This window comes from Juglans regia, chromosome 12 (assembly GCF_001411555.2).
Source record: "Juglans regia cultivar Chandler chromosome 12, Walnut 2.0, whole genome shotgun sequence".
Taxonomy (NCBI): Eukaryota; Viridiplantae; Streptophyta; class Magnoliopsida; order Fagales; family Juglandaceae; genus Juglans; species Juglans regia.
The window spans coordinates 17,609,781-17,629,426 of record NC_049912.1 but is presented as its reverse complement, the minus strand read 5'-3'; the positions used below and the strand labels follow the sequence as shown (position 1 = coordinate 17,629,426).

Genomic DNA, 19,646 nt, shown 5'->3' with positions numbered 1-19,646 from the left:
TATAAGAATAATTTGTTTATTCCTAGTAGTCAATTGTTAATTGTACTTTGGTCAGGGATTCCTTATTAATAAATCAAATTGATCAGATCTCATACAGAGGTGATATGGGCAAGTTCAAAGAAGAAATCGCTGTGAATTTTTGCTTATTTTTATCTGCAATTACATGGATGTATGTGTTTCATTGTTAGTCCCCCTTATATATAATTAATGGCACCAATCATTTGATCTCATGTCAACTCAATTTGTGAGGGCCTTTATCCAAACTAAACATCTAGTATAGGTACTAATAAATACCTTAGTATTTTTAAAGCAAAACCTTTCTTATTTCTGAACTCAATATTCAATGGTCTTAATTTTTAAATCAGAATTTTCTCTTGCAGGCTTGATTAAACTACCTGGGACGAATAAAGAAATCAACAAGTTGTAACTCATTGGGACCAAGGTACATTACTTCTCTATCTTAGAGTGTTCATAATTTTCCTATTGCGACTATTAACCAAAATCATTTTGAATTTAAAACATGCTATATGTTCAACTGTTCAACCAACGTTAATTGTAATATGTACAAATGAAGGAATCCTCTTCCCCCAACTATGCATATTACAGATTCTTTCAACGCCAAAGAAACTAACATTTGAAGTAAGAAAACAATTAAATAGATGAATGTATTCTAACTATAATCAGTTCAAGTAAACAATTAAATATATGAATGCATTATAAGTATAATCAGTTCAACAAATAACCCCAATGAAACTCGGAACCATTCGCAGGTCTTAAGGCATAATATATACTTTGCCCCGGACGCAATAATGATTGTATTTGATTGCAAAACTTAGCTAAAATGAAAAGGACAAGCATTATTTAGATGTATGGACAAAAAGACAACTATAACATAATATAAGGATAGCTAAGCTAGTACCAACAATTTCCAACTAAGATTTTGCACTTGAATATGGCAAAAAACATAAAAGACATTCTCTTTCCTTTAAGTTTCAGGGTTTGGAACTTCAACAATAGGTGGGTAACTTCATTTACCCAACATTTTCACTAATTTTGAATGGGTGACAGTTTGGAACTTCAAAGACAGTCAAAAGAGACAAACACAAACAATGCACCAGTGAAAGGGCCATGAATAAACCAAACTAAGGGAAAAAAAAATCCATAAGCTACAGATGAACAAAAAAAAAAGGTTCACTCAAAAAAAGCTAGATGCTTACATGCCCAGAAAGGACATGAATTTAGACACACTCTTAATCAGTACCCACCAAAATGCATAATTTTGGCAATCAGCAACTCATGCGAGGATGAAGGGGGAGAAATCTAGATTAAAGGGAACCATAGATACCTGCGATGCATGAAAGAGAGTCCCCACCGTGTCGATGGACGATCTCGACCGCCGATATTGGACTTCCCAAACAGTCACTCGGAAACGAACGTGGAGGCACAGACTTTGGTTCACTTCGAGTCTGGAATAAGGGGCTTGGATTCCACGAAAGGAGAACCAAGAAGCGGACAAGGAAGCAACAATATGGAATCTGGAGCTCCTAAATCCCCGTGTGCAAACTGGGGGGACGATGCAGGAATCGAGATTTGAGGGAGAACCAGTGCTGGTAGGCAAAAATGGGAACGATGGTGAAATCGGGATTTGGGGGGGAATCGATCGGGATTTGGGGGGAAATCTGACTTTCTGTGGTAATATTGGCACTGTGTACATTAAAATGAGAGTTGCAGCGAAATTGTGCGTCACAATAAGGTTTTGACATTTTGCGGCGGCTTAATTCGCCGCAATTATCATTAAAATCGCTGTAAAAGTTAAAATAATATTTGCAGCGAAATTTTAGCGCTGCAATTGTGTTTAAAATCACTGCAAAAGGCACCAATAAAAATGCACAGGTTGGTAGCCACATCGACCAAGAAATCATCGTGAAAATGACTTATTGTGACCAAATTAATTGTAGCAGACCAATAATCGCCGCAATAGAGCCATTTTCTTGTAGTGAGAGGTTCATGTGACCTAAGGTGTGTGCGAATGCTTTTCCTCCTTTCTTCAACTTTTTCAAGATGTGCATGCTTTTCAGCTCGATTGATTAGAATTGAGATCTGGGCATGATCTAGAAAATCTAGATAGGATTCTCCATTAAAAAGTAACCTTAAGAAAGAGAACAAAATTATGAAAAATATTAAATTCAGAGTTGTAAACGCAAAAATGAGAACGAGAAAAGAGAAAGAAACCAGATTGAAAAAGGAAAAAAAGGGGAAGTAAACCACAATAATCTAAAGAGGATTATTCCTCCATACTCACAGAAAAAGTACAACTACACCTTTAAGAGGGTGAGAGAGAGATAAAATTCAAAAATAATAGAAAAATTGGTCTTAAAGAATAGAAGAGTTTTGCTACACAACCTCTACCACACTTCACACTTTTTTAAATTTTTTAATTTTTTACTATTTTTTTTTTAAATTTGATTTTATTTTTTTAAAATTATTTCAAATTTTTTATTCATTATTCATATATTTAATAAAATTAAAAAATTAAAAAAAATGTGAAATATAAAGTGTTAGGAAATTATAAAAATTTATTTTTTTTCTATTGTCTTTCTCACTTTTTTGTCTCAACTTTCTCAGCAATATCTTATCCATCAAGACCGTCCTTATTCGTGTTCTCTTTTTTAGTGAGAGAGAGAGAGTAGGGGGAGAAAAGGAGATCAACTAGGGGTGGGGGAGGAGGGGAGAAAAATGGCAGATTAAAGAATGGGTTCGGGGGTGGGGGGAAAGGAGATGAAATACGATTCACTGCATGCAATTTTATTCTTTATTTTATTAGAATCCTTGTGTGTCTTGTAATTATTGGTGGGTATAAAATAAAGAAAGTCACCCATTCGGCTTCCGGCTGTTCTCTATATTTATAACTATAATACCTCAAAAGAAAATTATATCAATAGTATTACTTTGATTTTTGGGATATATTAATCTATTATAAAAACATAGGAAAGTTACGGATTAAACAGACTAGGATTTCAGTTTAAGAGTAAAGTCAATTTGTGATCTTTAAAGTGAACCCGAAACTTCGTGAATTTTATTGAGGTACTTATGATCGATAAAAAAAATTACACCATTTGTTTAGTTGAACTTCTTAAAAATTTATGATGTAATAAAAATTCTTGTTATTTTCGGATGCCAAGTGGACCAATAAGTGCCACGTGTCAGCCACATCGCCAGCCGGTAAAATAACTTATATAGACGCCCAAGACAGTTGCAAGGCATTGATAAATAGTGGCTATATACATGGTGCAATCGTCACCATTCAATTCATCAAGACTTGCTTTGGTGTCAATAAAGTTGGAGGTTTAAGACTTATTTTCCTTTTTATAATTTACTGATCTGAAACTGAAAACACTTCTCAATTTTCCTCTGCTCTTCATTTTCTTCACGTACACACACTCAGTTACTCACTTACACATACAACACAAAATCAAGTTATACTTCACCAAGTATTAGTGAGCCTTTGCTTCAAGAGTTTAGCTTTGGTAAGTTGGATATTTTCTCTTCTAGTCTCAGTGCTTGAAAGATGAATATGTTAAGAAGTGATTTGAAGCATCGTATTGGCTGTATATGATGAACTTGTGGTATATTTGTTGGTTTGGAGTTTCGGTGCACAGCTTGAAGTTTGATATTGTAAGCTTAAGTTTAATCTTTTAAATCTGGAATTTGTCTGACTTGGGTGTTGTATTTGGACTTAGATTAGACTTCATGATGATTTGCATTGTTTAGTTATTCAAGAAAATCCACATATTACAAGTGGATGAAGTTATAAGTTCGAAATGGTTATATACATGTCTCGGGTTGAGCTGTTAGTTGGTGATTTGGAGTTTTCCTCAAAGTTTTCTTGGATTACTTGTTTGTTTGGGCATGATAAGATCTAGAACCGATCGCTATCATGAATATGTTAAGAACTTAGATGCTATAATGTTTTAAGCACTCAAATACATCGTAGAAGCAAGTAACTCCACATTGAACTTTGGTTTGTATGTTTAAAACTTTAATGTTCAAAGATGAATTAGATGCTATTTTCGAGTAAATCTGGTTATTTGTGTTGGAAGTTCAGTAAGCAGATTTTTTTATTAAATTCTGTTTTTGGACGAGGTTCATTGATAATTTTGGTTTAAAACTTACAAGCATAAGATTAGGCTTCAATATGCACTTAGGCTGTGTTTGGCAAGTGTACTCTCATTATTATTTTTTATTTTATTATTACTTATTACCTACTTTTTTACTATTCATTACTTTTCACCTACTTTTTACTACTATTCAATATTTTATTATTATTTTTTTATTATTTTTTTACTACTATTCACAAACATTCTCAACACTTCTCAACACTTCGGATTTGGTGTTTTCTTGGATTTGCATCGTGATGAATCATATTCTAAGGTCAGAAATGGATTTGGAATAGAAAATACATGTGATTTTTGAAATTTTGTGAAATTTAGAGCTAAATTGCAATTATTAAAAGTTTAGGGACTAATATGCAATATCCAAGAGTAAAGGGGTTAGAGTTGCCATTTTTGCTAACTTTTGGAAGTTTCAGAATATTGTGATCCCTTTTTATTTCATATGGGGACTTTTCTAACCATAGCCTATCTATTGATTTATTTCAGCCTTTGAATACAACTTTTTAAAGCAAGAAAGTTAGTAAATTAACTTCTAACTTACTTGTGGTTTATGTTACCATGCTTAGTGATAGATGCCATATAAAAATTAATTTTTACACTCTAAAGTTTCTTTAATATCTGAAATATTCATGTCATGATATTTTGTCATCCCTCATGAAGTATATTAACATGTCATGAAAGCACAAGGGACAAAAACGGTTTCACGGAAGTCCTTCAGCGTTCCTCCTCCTTTCTCCTTCAGCATTCTAGCGAGCACTTAGGTTGAAGATTGCTCACCCTTTAGTCAGCAAGGTAATTCCTCTCAAGGGTTCTCCCTTTCGTAGAGGCTTTTCCTTGTCTTCTACATGTCTTGCAAGGTTTTTTTCAATGTACGTAGGTTTCCATCTTGTTGTGCATGAGGTTACAGAATGGAGGTCAACATTGAGTCGTTGTGCCAACGACTATCTCTCACAAAACAAGAAGAGGAGGTGCTCACGGTTGAGGAAACAAAACTTTATGATGCTATTGTGAGAGGAGATAGGTGTTTGATTTTCAAACTCCTCACAACAAAACATTTCAACAAAGAAGCTCTTAAGCAGACTATGAAGAGGATTTGGAGACCTGTGAAGATGTTAACAATTCGAGATCTGAGTCCATCGTTGTTCATAGTAGAATTTGAGGATTTGCTTGATAAGGAACGAGTTAAATGTGATGGCCCCTGGACGTTTGACAAGAACCTAGTCCTGACGAGTGATGTTGAGGGACTAAAACAAGTGAACCAAATAGCCCTCACTGAGGCTCTGTTTTGGGTAAGGATTCATGACCTTCCCCTTATGGCTAGGAATGCTTATATGGGAAACCTTATTGGCAAAGCAGTTGGGAGTGTAGAGGAAGTGGACTTGGATAAGGATGAGATGGCTTAGGGGGAGTACATGCAGGTTCGAGTTTGCTTTGATATTTCGAAGCCGTTGTTAAGGGGAAAGAAAATCTGTCTGGGGTCTTCACAACCCGTATGGGTTAGATTTACGTATGAACGCCTCCCTAATCTATGTTACCTGTGTGGTAAACTCGGACATGGTCATAGTGATTGTGACCTTTGGAAGGCAGATATGGAGAAGGTTGCAATGTCTAAGTTACCTTATGGGCCCTGGCTTCGTGCAGGAGGGTATGGAGGTCCTGTTAGAAGTCGTGCCCAGCAGAATACTAGAAAAATGGGGTCGCCGGCATATAAGGATGCTCCGGTCGTCATAGATCCACTAGAGTCTCCTAAAAGGGTCAGTACTCCTGTGCATTCAAATTTGGAGCATTTCATAGAGAAAATATTGGGTGTTTTAAAAGAGAAAGATATCCATCTGTTACAAAAGGAAACTGCAGGGGAGGAGATCTCGGAGGAACGGATATATACGGTTAATGTTGACTGTATTTTAGGAATTTCAAATGGAGAAGTCTTGTCAAATGCCTCTAAGAAGGAAAGTCAACTGGAAGGTGGTTTTGTCTTTAGTGCAGAGGGTGTTTGAATTCTCAGGATGGCGGGAGCAAGCAACTATCTGAAAAAAAAAATGCTAATATCTCTACTCCTCAACTGTCAGGAGGCTCTCGTAGGTGGAAGAGACTGGCTGAGAGTGCTAATCAGAAGCCTCTGAGGATTGGATCTGAGGTGGGTTTGAAAAGGACTCCTGATCATGAAGTGGAAATTGGTAAGAGTCTCAAAAAGGTTGAAGAACAAGTCAAGGGACAATGGTGGTCTTTCCAACAATATTTATTTTCTATCGATGGAGGTTGGATCACAGCCCCGCTGAGAACAATAAAACTCTTAAGCTAGAATACTCGAGGGCTTGGGAACCCTCGTGGTATTAGAACCCTCTGTGATTTAATCAAGAGGAAAAATCCTGACATTTTGTTTCTGCAAGAAACAAAATTGAAATTTGCTAATTTGGAAAAATGTAGAGTTGGGTTAAGGTTTGAGAATTGTCTAGCAGTGGATTTTATTGGCTGTAGTAGGGGATTGGCACTCTTGTGGAAGAAAGCAATTGACTTGTCTATACTTAGCTACTCCAATTCACATATAGATGCTAAGGTTGTGAATGACTTGGTACCCTCAAAACAGTGGTGTTTGACTGGTATTTATGGTCACCCCAAAGGCCAAGGCTCCTAGAAGAAATGAGACCTAGAGTTTGATCAAAAGGCTAAAAAGAAGGGCTACAATTTGGGGATTTTAATGAGATAATAACTCAAGGTGAGAAATGGGGTGGAAGAGAAAGGCCAGAACAACAAATGGATGACTTTTGAAATATGTTAGCTACTTGTGAGCTGAAAGATTTGGGTTTTAGAAGACCTAAATGTACTTGGTGTAATAGAAGGGGAGGATCTGCTACTATCTCTGAAAGATTTGATAGGTTTGTTGGAAACTTGTCATGGTGCCAGTTGTATGAAAGGGCCTCTATGGTGCATGTCTCTGTAGCCTACTCAGACCATCTACCTCTCTGGCTAGAGTTGGAAGGTGTTTCAAAAAGGAAGGGTTGGAATAAGCCCTTCAGGTTTGAGGTTATGTGGCTTGGTGAGGATGACTACTCTCCTTTTGTGTTCAAACTTGAGCCTTTCCTTTGCCTCTTGTAACCTCACATGGACTTCACCATATTTTGTCTTATTCCACTAGGGCTAGATAAGGAAGGGGTTTCTTTTGCCTCTAAGGAAGTTCAAAAGTGGTTGGAAAGGGAGGAGGTTATGTGGAGGCAGAGGTCAAGAGCTTTGTGGTTAGCTGAGTGAGATCAAAATACAAAGTTCTTCCACGCAAAAGCTTCCCAAAGGACAAAAAAATAATAATAGTATTTTGAAGCTGCAAGATGATAATGGAACTTGGCATGAGGGGGAGCAGTGTGATAAGCTTATTATTAACTTTTTTCCTTCTCTTTTTACAACTACAAGAACTAGTGATGAAGCTTATATTCTGGACAAAATGGATAGGAGGGTCTTTGACTCAATGAATGAGGAGCTCACCAAGCCTTATATTGAAGAAGTGGAGAAGGCTTTGAAGCATATGCATCTCACGAAAGCTCTTGGCCCAGATGGCCCAGATGGTATGCCACATGTGTTCTTTCAGAAGTTTTGGCCTAACATTGATAAATTAGTTACCTCTACTGTATTAAAAGCTCTCAATACTTGTGATATCCCTCAAGTTGTCAACCACACTTTTATTACTCTAGTTCCAAAGAAAAAGAGTCATTTGAAAGTTAATGACTTTAGGTCAATTAGTCTCTGTAATGTGGTGTATAAGTTAATGTCTAAAGCTATAGCCAATAGACTCAAAACAGTCCTTCCTTCTGTTATATCAGATTCTCAACATGCTTGTGCCTGGAAGGTTAATAACTGATAATGTCTTGGTGGCATATGAGGTGCTTCATTATTTGAGAAAGACAAAAGGTTGGAAAGAAATGTGTTCTATCCCTAAAGCTTGATATGAGTAAAGCATATGATAGGGTGGAATGAGACTTTCTTGAGTCTGTGATTAAAAGACTGGGGTCTCATTCAAAGGTGGTCCAGCTCTTGGTGAGGTGTGTGAAAAGTGCTTCTTTCTCAGTTCTTATCAATGGTACTCCTACCGGTCATATTGTGCCCATAAGGGGTTTGAGGCAAAGGGATCCCCTCTCGCCATATTTGTTTCTAATGTGTACTCATGGTCTAGTAAGTTTGTTGAAGGATGCTGCAGTTTCAAAAGCTGTAACAGGTATACAAATTTGTCAAGGGACTCTAAAATTAAACCATCTACTCTTTGCAAATGATAGTGTTATATTCTGTGCAACTGATGTGGATACTAATCGAAGATTACAAGTGCTACTGAAACAATATGAAGATGCTTCAGGACAACAAATAAACAAAGAAAACTTCTATGGTATTTAGCCGAAATGCAAGTGAGGACAAAAAGAAGGAAATCATGGACTTATGGGGTACCACCCATGTATAGCAGTATGAGAGATACTTGGGTCTCCCTCCTATGGTTGGAAAGTCAAAAAATTATGCGTTTGCTGATATCAAGCACAAAGTATGGTTGAAATTACAAAGCTGAAAAGAATCTATGTTTTCTCAAGGAGGGAGGAAAATTCTGATAAAGGCAGTAGCCTTGGCTATACCATCATATGCTATGAGTTGCTTTAAACTCTTTAGGAAGCTATGTAGTAATCTTGAGATAATGATGGCCAGATTTGGTGGGGTCAAAAGCAACAAGAGAGGAAAGTGCATTGGGTTAGCTAGACTAAAATGTGTGATTCTAAGTATTATGGAGGATTGGAGTTCAAGGAGTTGGGGAATTTTAATATGGCATTGTTGGCAAAGCAAGGATGGAGGCTGTTGCACGATAAGGACAGTGTTTTTCATAAAGTCTATAGTGCCAAATACTTCCCTAAAGGAAATATGTTGGATGCTATTTTTGGTGTGAATCCCTCTTATGCTTGGAAATGGATTTGGGAAGCCAAAAATTTCTTACTTAAAGGGGCATATGGAATGTTGGAGATGGCTACTCTATACATATTCTATGGGATTCATGGATTCCTGGGATTCAAAGGCTGGAAGATGAGTTGGCTAGGGGAAGTTTGCAGCGTAGTGGGGAGTTGGCATCACTAGATGGAAAGGTAGCTAGTTTGATTGATAGCAGCACTAAATAGTGGAATGTAGATAATGAGAGAACTCTCTTCAATCCAAAAAATGCAGAGGACATCTTGAAGCTGCATCCAAGTTCTTCTAATGCAACTGATAAATGGATATGGGAGTATGAGAAAAGTGGTATCTTCAGTGTGAGGAGTGCTTACAGATTCTTTAAGACTTTTTCTAATCCTAATAGGGTGAAACCTCAATTGTGGCTAATCAAAAATCATTTTGGACTGCTCTTTGGAAATTGAACGTTCCCCACAAGGTCAAAATCTTTGCTTGGAGAGCTTGTAAGGAGGTTTTACCTACAATGGTTAATTTGATTAGTAAGAAGATCAATGTGGATGGCCAGTATTGTTTCTATAAAAACCAGTTGAAAGATTTACCCCATGCTTTGCTTTTCTGTTCTTTCATTTATGATTATTGGGTGAAGAAGTTTCCTGCCTTACAACAGGTTGATCATCATAGGCCTTTTATGCATGTGGCAATGGATATTAAAGAATATGGCTCCTCTAAAGACTTAACAGAGTTTGTGTTAATGGCATTGAGCTTCTGGTTTAGGCGAAACAAGATGGTGCATGACCAGATTTGCTTATCTCCACAATAGGTAATTGGTTTTGCTCTCTCACAAAAGTATAAAATTGAGCCAACGTTGTAGATGCAGAGGGGATACTAGAAAGTGGTTTATAAGTGGTCTCCCCCACCAACTGGTTTCTTAAAACTAAATGAAGATGGGGCATTGTTCTTTGATCAAAGGAAAGCAGGTGTAGAGGCTATCTTAAGAGATTCTGATGGGAAAGTGTTAATGGTAGTCAGCAAAGTAAAATGTGAGGTATGTGAACCAGAAAACATAGAGGTATTGAAAATGTTCAGAGGTTTACAGCTTTGTGTGAACATGGGAATTGATAATCTCCTCCTTGAAAGTGATTGCTTTTTTATGATTGAAGAGGTTAATAGTGGAACTGAGTCTTTTACTCTTATTGTCCCGGAGCCTTCTTCTGCTAAAGACGTCCCATGCTTCGAAGGTTTTGGGTGGCATTCCACCCTCACTGTCAGGGACTGGCAAACCTGCGCAATGCCTATGGGATCTTAGACTCAATACTCCTAGAACTCCCTCGCCGTGGCTGTGTCAATGAAGAAGGGTTTGCCAAAAAGCTTGCTCTTCCTGTCTATGCCCTAACCCACGATTTGCAATTTCCTTTCTATCGCTAAGTACGTGACGTTCTTGATCTTCTTCAGCTAGCCCCTGCATAGCTTCATTCTCACACGTGATGGGTTCTTCTCTGTTCTTGCATCATGTTTTGTTTGGTTTTGGAACCCACTAGGGAAGAATACCCAGATTTAACTGCTCGAGAGTTCTTGGCATTTTATTCTTTGAGGAACTCTCTGGGCAACATTTGTAGCTTTCAGATTAGGAATCAGTGGTTGGCCCATTTTGAGAGCTACCATTCAAACGCCAAACAATGGAAGAGGAAGTTTTTCTTGGTCTATGGCATAGGTTGGGAATTTCCCAATTCAAAGGCTATGCGCCAAGAATTCCCAATTAGAGCCTCTTGGAGTAAAATTCCCAATGATAAAGGCCTGGTGGCAGCTTTGGAACCTCTGTATGAGCAGGAGTAATCTAGTGTCGGCATAGTTGCCGCCTGGGCTACTAAGTATGAGGACGCCCTTTGGATCGAGGCCCTCTGACACTCGCCAATATTGACCATTTCTTGGTAATGCCTGATCGTTCAAAGGTCAATTGTTGCATCTTCCTAACCAAGGTCATGGCGCCATCTCCCCCAACTATGCCTTCCTCTGAGTCTACTACAAAGGCTTCGCGGAAGCATTCTTGCCATGCTACTACGAATACACCTTCTCCTGCGGTGAAGATGGGGGCTGCAGGCTAAGGTGTTGGCGCCTCCCTCGTGGCTAACCAACCTCATGGTACCTAGCCTTATCCCCCCAATCGCTCACCAACACACATGCCTTCTCCAAGTCTTGACAACGTCGAAGGCTTGATGGGTCAAGCCCTTTCTAACCTAGCGACCGCTTTTGACTTTAATCTTCCTTCTCAATGGCTTGATTCAACGTCTAGCCCAACCTTCGAATTCCCTACATTCAAAACTTCTGATTTGCCAAGGGAAAGTGGTAAGGTCAATGTGGATGTGGACGCTGCCTTTTCGTTGAACCTTGCCGACTGGGCGGCCCACGATGGAACTTAGGACAGTGAAGATGGTGCCTTAAGTGATCATGGTGTCCAGGGCAAAGAAAAGGGCGGCGGCACTCCTATTTTTGAAGAAATTGAAGAAGTGAGTGAAGGTAAAAGTTCAACTCCCCAATCTTTGCCCACTACCATCTCAGGGGGAGAGACTCCTCCACTTAACCTGGGAGCTGGCGGTGACCAGGTTTCTATGCCCTCTCCTTTTCCCTCCTCCTTTGGGGATGATGCTGAGTCCTTTCCCTTAGAGGAGGGTGTTCCTCTAGACGGTCTCGTGAGTGAGGACATCCGTTTGGGGGATGTTGAACTTGCTTACACCGATATTATTTGCCCGGTGGGAGATTTGGATAAGGCCCCTGGGATTGGAGTGGGCTCAGCGGTCGCGTCTCCCTAGGCTTTCCTCCTCAGTCCTCGCTATGGGCCTGATGTGATGTATGATGGAGAGCTACAAGGAGTTGCTTCCACCTCATCTGGTCCTGCTAGAGATGAAGTCGTCAACAGCATGGCTAATCGGCTAAGGAATTTCCTCTCTAGGGTACCTTTGACTCTTCTTCTCTCTCTTTTTTTTTTTTTTTTTAATTTCTTCGGTTTTATCTGTGTAGGAAGTCAACGATTTAGAGGTCTGGCTCATGGTGAATCGTGCTAACTTGGAGGACGAAGTTTGCTCTAGGCGTGTCTTTTCTTTCTACGCCAAGAGGGATTTGAGAAATGGAAGGTTGAGAGGGTAGAGTTGGAGATCCTACTCGAGCAAGCCAATGGCTATGCACACTCTCTGGTAGCTGACTTGGACATTTTTCGTGATGAGGTTTCCCACCTTCGTGATGAACTCTGTCACGCCAGGGAGGTGAAGGCCCAAGACAACTTCTCATTAGGACTACTGAAGTCAGAGCGTGACTCCACTAGAGCTCAGCTTTTCCTTTCCCGAGAGGAGTTAGAGTCAGAGCGAGGTTTGTGCTCGCTCTGAGCTCTCCTCCCTCAAGGAGGAGCTAAATTATGTTCGCCAGAGTTGTCTAGTTCTCATCAACGCTACTCTAAACTCAAGGAGGTGTAGGCGGCTCCAGAGGAAAGCAAGCGGAAAGTTAATCTTGACCTCTCTAAGGCGTGTGGTGCTCTAGAGGCGATGACCAAACAGCACGAGGAATACAAGAAAAGTTACATCGACATAGACAAATAGTAGAGGAAGCGTAACGAAGCACTTCTTCATAAGGAAACATGACTGAAGGAAAAGACCCAGCAGGTGAAGATGTTGGAGTCTGACTTGGTGGCTGCGAGGGAGGAACTTGCTCGCCTTTACCCTCAGTTGGCATCGATGCGTAGTGTCAGGGATTGTGCTTTTGGTTATGGGTATGGGGTCAGCGTGTTGCAGCTTAGATCACACTTGTTGACCAATCCCTGTATTGACTTGAGGCATTTAAATTTGGAGATGTTTAAACCTGATGCAACCTCGCGTCAGTTTGTTGACGCCTTTGGTCGGGACACCATGCCCGATGCCTTTGACAGTCCTCATCCACCTCCACCTTCCGACGATCCTAGCACTTAGCCTTTTGTAATAACTGTCTCTCACTACTACATTTGTAATAGCTTTTTGTAAATAATATAAACACTTTTGTACTTGCCTTTTGTACTCGTGCATGTTGGGAACATTTAGCTAGTTTTGACTTTTTATCATGTTACACCTGGCTTTGATTTCAAGAGACTCTTTCTTTTTACTCTGTGAGTGGCTTGTTTTTGTACTTGTCATTGTTGTCTTCCGCGCCCCTTTCCTTTAAACTGCGAGTCTTGTACTCAACGTTGGTGTTTAAGGGTCGCATGGTCTACTAAGCTATGTGCCATTTTTCCTCGGCACCACGAGTTTTGTACTTGTTCTTGGTGTTTAAGGGTTGCGTGGTATGTTGATTTCTGCACCCTTTTTCCATGGGTGAGTTGGCACCAACCTGGAACGAACGCTTTATTTACTACAAATAATCAAGAATTTAACAGTAGAGTTCTAACAAATCAATAAATTAACATAATCAATGGTAAAATTTCTTTAAGTGTTCTGCATTCTAGAGGTGTTACAGCTATTTGCCTTGGCTATCCTTCAAACGGACGACCTAGGCCTGTGGTTGGCCACTACCACGTATGGTCCTTCTCATCGGGATCCAAGCTTGCCCTATTCCTTGGTGGTGACCCTGCTTTCCCATAGCACCAGGTCTTATATCTTGAATGTCTTGGGTCTAACTCTTTTGGTGAAATAATGGTCTGCCTTTTTCTTGTTGAGTATCATCCTGACTTCAACTGCTTCTCTCTCTTCCTCTAGAAGGTCAATGTGCTCTTCCATAGCTTCATCATTCTTGGTTGCTGAAAAATGGTGAATTCGATAACTTGGCAGACCAACTTCACAGGGGGTACTGCTTCACTCCCCGTATGCCAAGGTGAATGGGGTCTCCCCTTTAGGGGTTCTTACTATGGTCATGTAGGCCCACAATACTCAGGGTAGTTCATCCACCCATTCCCATTTCTTGTCCGTGAGTTTCTTCTTCAGAATTCTTAGCAATGCTTTGTTTGTAGCCTCTGCCTATCTATTCGCCTGTGGGTGTCTTAAGGATGAATATTTGACCTATATCTTTAGCTCAGCATACCACTCCCTAAGAATCAAATTGTCGTCTGTTATTTGAGACTATGCTTTGCGAGATTCTGTAATAACAAATGACTTTTTTCCACAAGAACTCCATCACGGCTCTGGTCGTGATGGTCGCCAAAAGGTTTGCTTCCTCCCACTTCGTAAAGTAGTTCACTGCTACGATCATGAAATTGACTTCACCTTTCTCGGGCGAGAATGGTCCAACTAGGTCAAGGGGTGGTTATGGAAGCTAGCTCTTCCCGAGGTGGAGGGGGGGGGGGGCGTGACCAAGTCGTGGTTATATCGTCGTAGACTTGGGGCTTGACCATGACCCATGACAAAGGCTTGGCTGTAGGTGGAGGAGAAGCAATAGACTGAGAATTAGAGAAGAAAAGACAGTGTAAAAGGTTGGGGAATAAGAGAAGAGAAGTAAAGGGAGAAATGAGAGGAGGGAGGCTTGGAGGAGAAAATGAGATGAGAAAAAAAATATGAGTATTTATATCTAGGAATTTTTTAAATATTATACAGGAAGGAGGGTGCCCACCTACCCTGCCCATATATGCGTTTTTTAGTTAGTAACATGCTTGCACCCACACACAAGTTGGGTGGGTTGCTCCCCCCTCCCTTAGCGAGCTGGGCTGCTAGCCCGCCGCCTAGTACTATTTGTAATGGTCAAAAAAATTGAGAAAATGTTGGGATATGATATTTTCACCATAATAAGAATTATCGATAAAAGACTATAATGTCTTGTAATTTCTTAAAATGATAGAATCAAAAATGACAAAAGCTTTTATTTTGATGAAGAAAAGTTCCTGAGAATCATAATTATTAAAATACTAAAAGCTCAAAGGTGGAATAATTTTTATAATAAATAAAAAATTTTACTCCATTGAGATGGAGTGCCTGTTTAATGACCTGTTTAATGGTGAACTTGTAGATAGTAGTAGGGGGTGTAACTAAATCTAGTCTATAAATTGCATAGAATTTAAGAGATAATGATAGAATCTGTATAACGAAAATGAGTTTATAAAAATACATATAAAAGGTTATAAATTACAACTTTCTCATTTTAATCAAAATATCAAGTCTGGTTTGAATTAAGAAACTAATAGATTATTAGTTTTAGAAAAAAAAAAAAAAAACCCTACTTAGTCAAACTTTTGAAATGAAAGGATCTATTTTATTAAAGATTTCGTCTATTTAGATGTTGAGATGAGATAAAATAAAATGAAAAATCTATAAATAGTAATGAAATAATTTGTAAATAGTAATGAAATGGTTTGAGTTAAGATATTTTATGGGATTTTGAAAAAATGATAAAGAAAAAGTTAAATAAAAATTTTATAAAGTTAAAATATTGGTAGAATATAATTTTTAATATTATTTTTTTGGGATTTGAATAAGTTAAATTATTTTTTGTATTTTATTTAAAAATTTTATAAATTTTTAATAATTAAGTAATAATTAGATAAAAAAGTAGAAGATTTGAAATTCAAATGTATTTATATCTCATCATCCAAACGAGCCAGAAACTCTTTTTCTATTATAAAAATACATTTATACATATTATTATTAAATTCCTAAACGGATATGTAAGTTTTTGAGATATGTTAATGTTAGAAGATTATTTTGAATTATAGACAAAAATTTATAATTTTTTTAAAGATAGAGAATATTTTTTGGGTTTTTGTAGATTTTGGAAGAAGAGCTTTACTTACTACTCATCATTCTACATACTATATATTAAACTTTTTTTTTAAATTTTTTTTTTTGTTTTAATCTTTTTAAACTAATTGAGTTATTCTACTCCATCATTCATATACCACATATTTAATAAGAAAAAAATTAAAAATTAAAAAATTATATGTGATGTGAAAATGATGAATAAATTTTTTTTAATAATTATTTTAAATTTGAAGGAATATTTTTCATAAAACTTTTCAAAGATAAATGAGGAATTCTTTGGGTTTTAATTTTATTAAAGATAGTTGTTTTAAATTTTTTAAAGATTGAAATAACTTTTTGATATTTCTTTTAGAAAAACAGGGTGTTCGAATTTTTGCGGGGTCCGCATACCTCTGCCCTTCTTGATTGGCAAGAAAACTGGATTAAATCGTGATTGTGAGCCTTGGACGGGGACATAAGCGTAAAACCAGATGGCGAGACAACGCCTCTATAGAAGAAACCCTAGAGACGATCTCCGAGTCCCCTCATCTATAAATACGGGCAGTAGCTCTCTAACAGCCACTGCCCCACTCTTTTTCTGCCTCACTAATCGCTCCTTTCAGGGTTGTAGGGTTTCTACCTCACCGCCGCTTCTGCCTCTCAAGGTTTGTAAACTCGTTCCTCTTCCTTTGTATGAGTTGTAGATCTTTGGTTTTGCTTCTATTCCGTTTCTGTTTTGTGTGAAAATTTCTTGTTTGTGTTCTTTTTGTGTGCCTTTTGTAATCTTTATTCGTATCTTACTCTGCGATTAGGCTTGACTCCCACTTTTTTTTGCTTAATTGGGTCAGATCTGGCTGGTACTTTCGGATCTATGTCTTGTTCAGTTATGTTTTTCGTTTCCTTTTTCAACGCCTCTCTGTTTTAGATCTGTTGGTTCGGTTGGGCGTTGTTGTCTCGTTTATGTTGTGGTTGGTTTACTCAACTTGTGACTTGGAGCTTTTTCGAGTTTATTTTGGAGTTTAGTTGATCTGAGATCAATTTTCTCATATATCAAATTTCTGATTTTACTTGGGAAGTTTAATATTTCAAAATTACGATCGAAATCTTTCCTGCCTTTGTTATTTGGTTGTGTTCGTTGTTTATGGCTTTTTATTCATTGTTGAAAGACTTTCATGTTTTTCGTGGTCCTACTGATTATATTTCCGATTAAAAAGTAGACGAATTTGATTTTATAGATTGGTCTTTTTTAATGACTATTGGGTTAGTTCTTTTCACCTTTTTGTAAATATTCAAAACCCTTTTATATCTTTTTAAATATTCGCGTTAACTTTACCTTTTATTCATGATTGCTTCAGCTTTTATACGTGGTTACATTTGTCTGCCGTTGAATATGAATTTGACTAAATGTTCTTTGTTTTTAATCGGTTTTGCAGGAAATATATTGATTTAAGATGGGTAAGGAGAAGGTTCACATCAACATTGTGGTCATTGGCCACGTCGACTCTGGCAAGTCGACCACTACTGGCCACTTGATCTACAAGCTTGGAGGAATTGACAAGCGTGTGATCGAGAGGTTTGAGAAGGAAGCAGCAGAAATGAACAAGAGGTCTTTCAAATACGCCTGGGTGCTTGACAAGCTCAAGGCAGAGCGTGAGCGTGGTATCACCATCGATATTGCCTTGTGGAAATTTGAGACCACCAGGTACTACTGTACCGTCATTGATGCTCCTGGGCATCGTGACTTCATCAAGAACATGATTACTGGAACATCACAGGCTGACTGTGCCGTACTCATCATTGATTCTACCACTGGTGGTTTTGAAGCTGGAATTTCAAAGGATGGTCAGACCCGTGAGCATGCTCTCCTTGCTTTCACCCTTGGTGTCAAGCAGATGATCTGCTGCTGCAACAAGGTTATTGTTACCTGCCTTTTATTTCGGTTCACGTTTTGATCTTCAAATATATTTCCAGATTTATTTTTCCCAGTTCTAGTAAAGGGACACCCTCATAGTGAAAAGCAATGTTGATTATTACCATTGATATTTATGGCATTTGCGAAAGGCTGTCTGGAACTTTGATGGGTGTCCACTTTATTGGAACATTATGTTGATTTTAGAAATAGGAGAGATGACCAAGTGGTATAGTTCTTACCAAGAACTATGGAGGGTTCAAATCCCTCTCTCTCCTTGATCTTCTCTATTGCTTCTGAATAAATATTCTACTTTGGCATTAGTACTGCTTGAAACTGACCGTCTTTACTTGTATACATGTATGTCTGTGACTGCTGATCCATAGTCATTTGTTCTGCTTCTCCAATCCCCATAGGAAGTAGTGTGTTTATGAGTTTATAAGTTTTCTTTTGTTTTTTTGTTTTTTTTTTTTTTTGAAATGTCTACTATATATGAACAATATTTTATGCTATATCAATTGGTAACTTTTATTGTTGTTCTTTTTAGATGGATGCCACTACCCCAAAATACTCTAAGGCAAGGTATGATGAAATTGTGAAGGAAGTTTCTTCCTACCTGAAGAAGGTTGGCTACAACCCTGACAAAATCCCATTTGTTCCCATCTCTGGTTTTGAGGGTGATAACATGATTGAGAGGTCTACAAACCTTGACTGGTACAAGGGCCCAACCCTCCTTGACGCTCTTGACATGATCTCTGAGCCCAAGAGGCCCTCAGACAAGCCTCTCCGTCTCCCACTTCAGGATGTTTACAAGATTGGAGGTATTGGTACTGTCCCAGTTGGTCGTGTTGAGACTGGAGTTGTCAAGCCCGGTATGGTTGTCACCTTTGGCCCTACTGGACTAACAACTGAAGTTAAGTCTGTTGAAATGCACCACGAGGCGCTTCAGGAGGCATTGCCTGGTGACAATGTTGGCTTCAATGTCAAGAATGTTGCCGTGAAGGATCTCAAGCGAGGTTTTGTTGCATCTAACTCGAAGGATGACCCTGCCAAGGAAGCTGCCAACTTCACTTCTCAGGTCATTATCATGAACCATCCTGGTCAGATTGGAAATGGTTATGCCCCAGTGCTCGACTGCCATACTTGCCATATTGCTGTCAAGTTTGCCGAACTTCTCACTAAGATTGACAGGCGGTCTGGTAAGGAGCTTGAGAAGGAGCCCAAGTTTTTGAAGAATGGTGATGCTGGAATGGTCAAGATGATTCCCACCAAACCCATGGTGGTTGAGACTTTCTCTGAGTACCCTCCCCTTGGGCGTTTTGCTGTCAGGGACATGCGCCAGACTGTTGCTGTTGGTGTCATCAAGAGTGTTGAGAAGAAGGATCCCTCCGGTGCTAAAGTCACCAAATCTGCTGCGAAGAAGAAGTGAATGGTGCGGTCTGGAATTTTAATCGATTCAGTTGAGAACAATTTATATTTCTATCATAAAGACTTTCATGGTAGCTGCGTGGTTTTTCAGAGTCTAGTCGGTTTTGTCCCTAGTTTCGTTTCTTGTGGCTTTATATGTTCCTCCTCTGGTTGTACCCAGAACTGGGTGCTAGACAGGCGGTGGTGACACATTGCTTTTGGCCAGAGTCCCCAGAGTTTCTGCTATTGATGAACACCCTTTTATGGTGGATGTTGAGTTAAATTTTTACTCATTCAAGGATCTATTTTCAATTTAGTTTCTGTTGAGGTTTGATAAATTTTGCTTGTGGGCATGCGATTGATTGTTCATATTTAGCGCAGGAGCCCAGAATGCGGCAGATCAACCCCTGGCTGAGTTGGGTGTAACTGCTTTTTAATATCGCTTTTTATGTGCTAAGTGCTAACTTTGTAGGAGCTGCTGCAGTGTTTCTCTTCGCTCGGGCTACAGACGAGTGGGGTTTGTAATTTTATGCCAAGTTTACAAGCGGCGGCATTCATGCTTGTATGTGG

At 38.8% G+C, this 19,646-nt stretch overlaps 1 protein-coding gene across 1 annotated transcript; it reads left to right on the top strand.

Annotated features, from left to right (window-relative positions):
• The first annotated feature begins 16,277 nt into the window (after nt 1-16,277).
• On the top strand, nt 16,278-19,414 carry LOC109018672 (elongation factor 1-alpha). Its single transcript, XM_019000810.2, has 3 exons — nt 16,278-16,425; nt 17,194-17,673; nt 18,217-19,414. Exons 2-3 carry the CDS (start codon nt 17,212-17,214, stop codon nt 19,096-19,098), a joined length of 1,344 nt encoding a protein of 447 aa, XP_018856355.1. The 5' UTR covers nt 16,278-16,425; nt 17,194-17,211; the 3' UTR covers nt 19,099-19,414.
• Nucleotides 19,415-19,646: the final 232 nt, after the last annotated feature.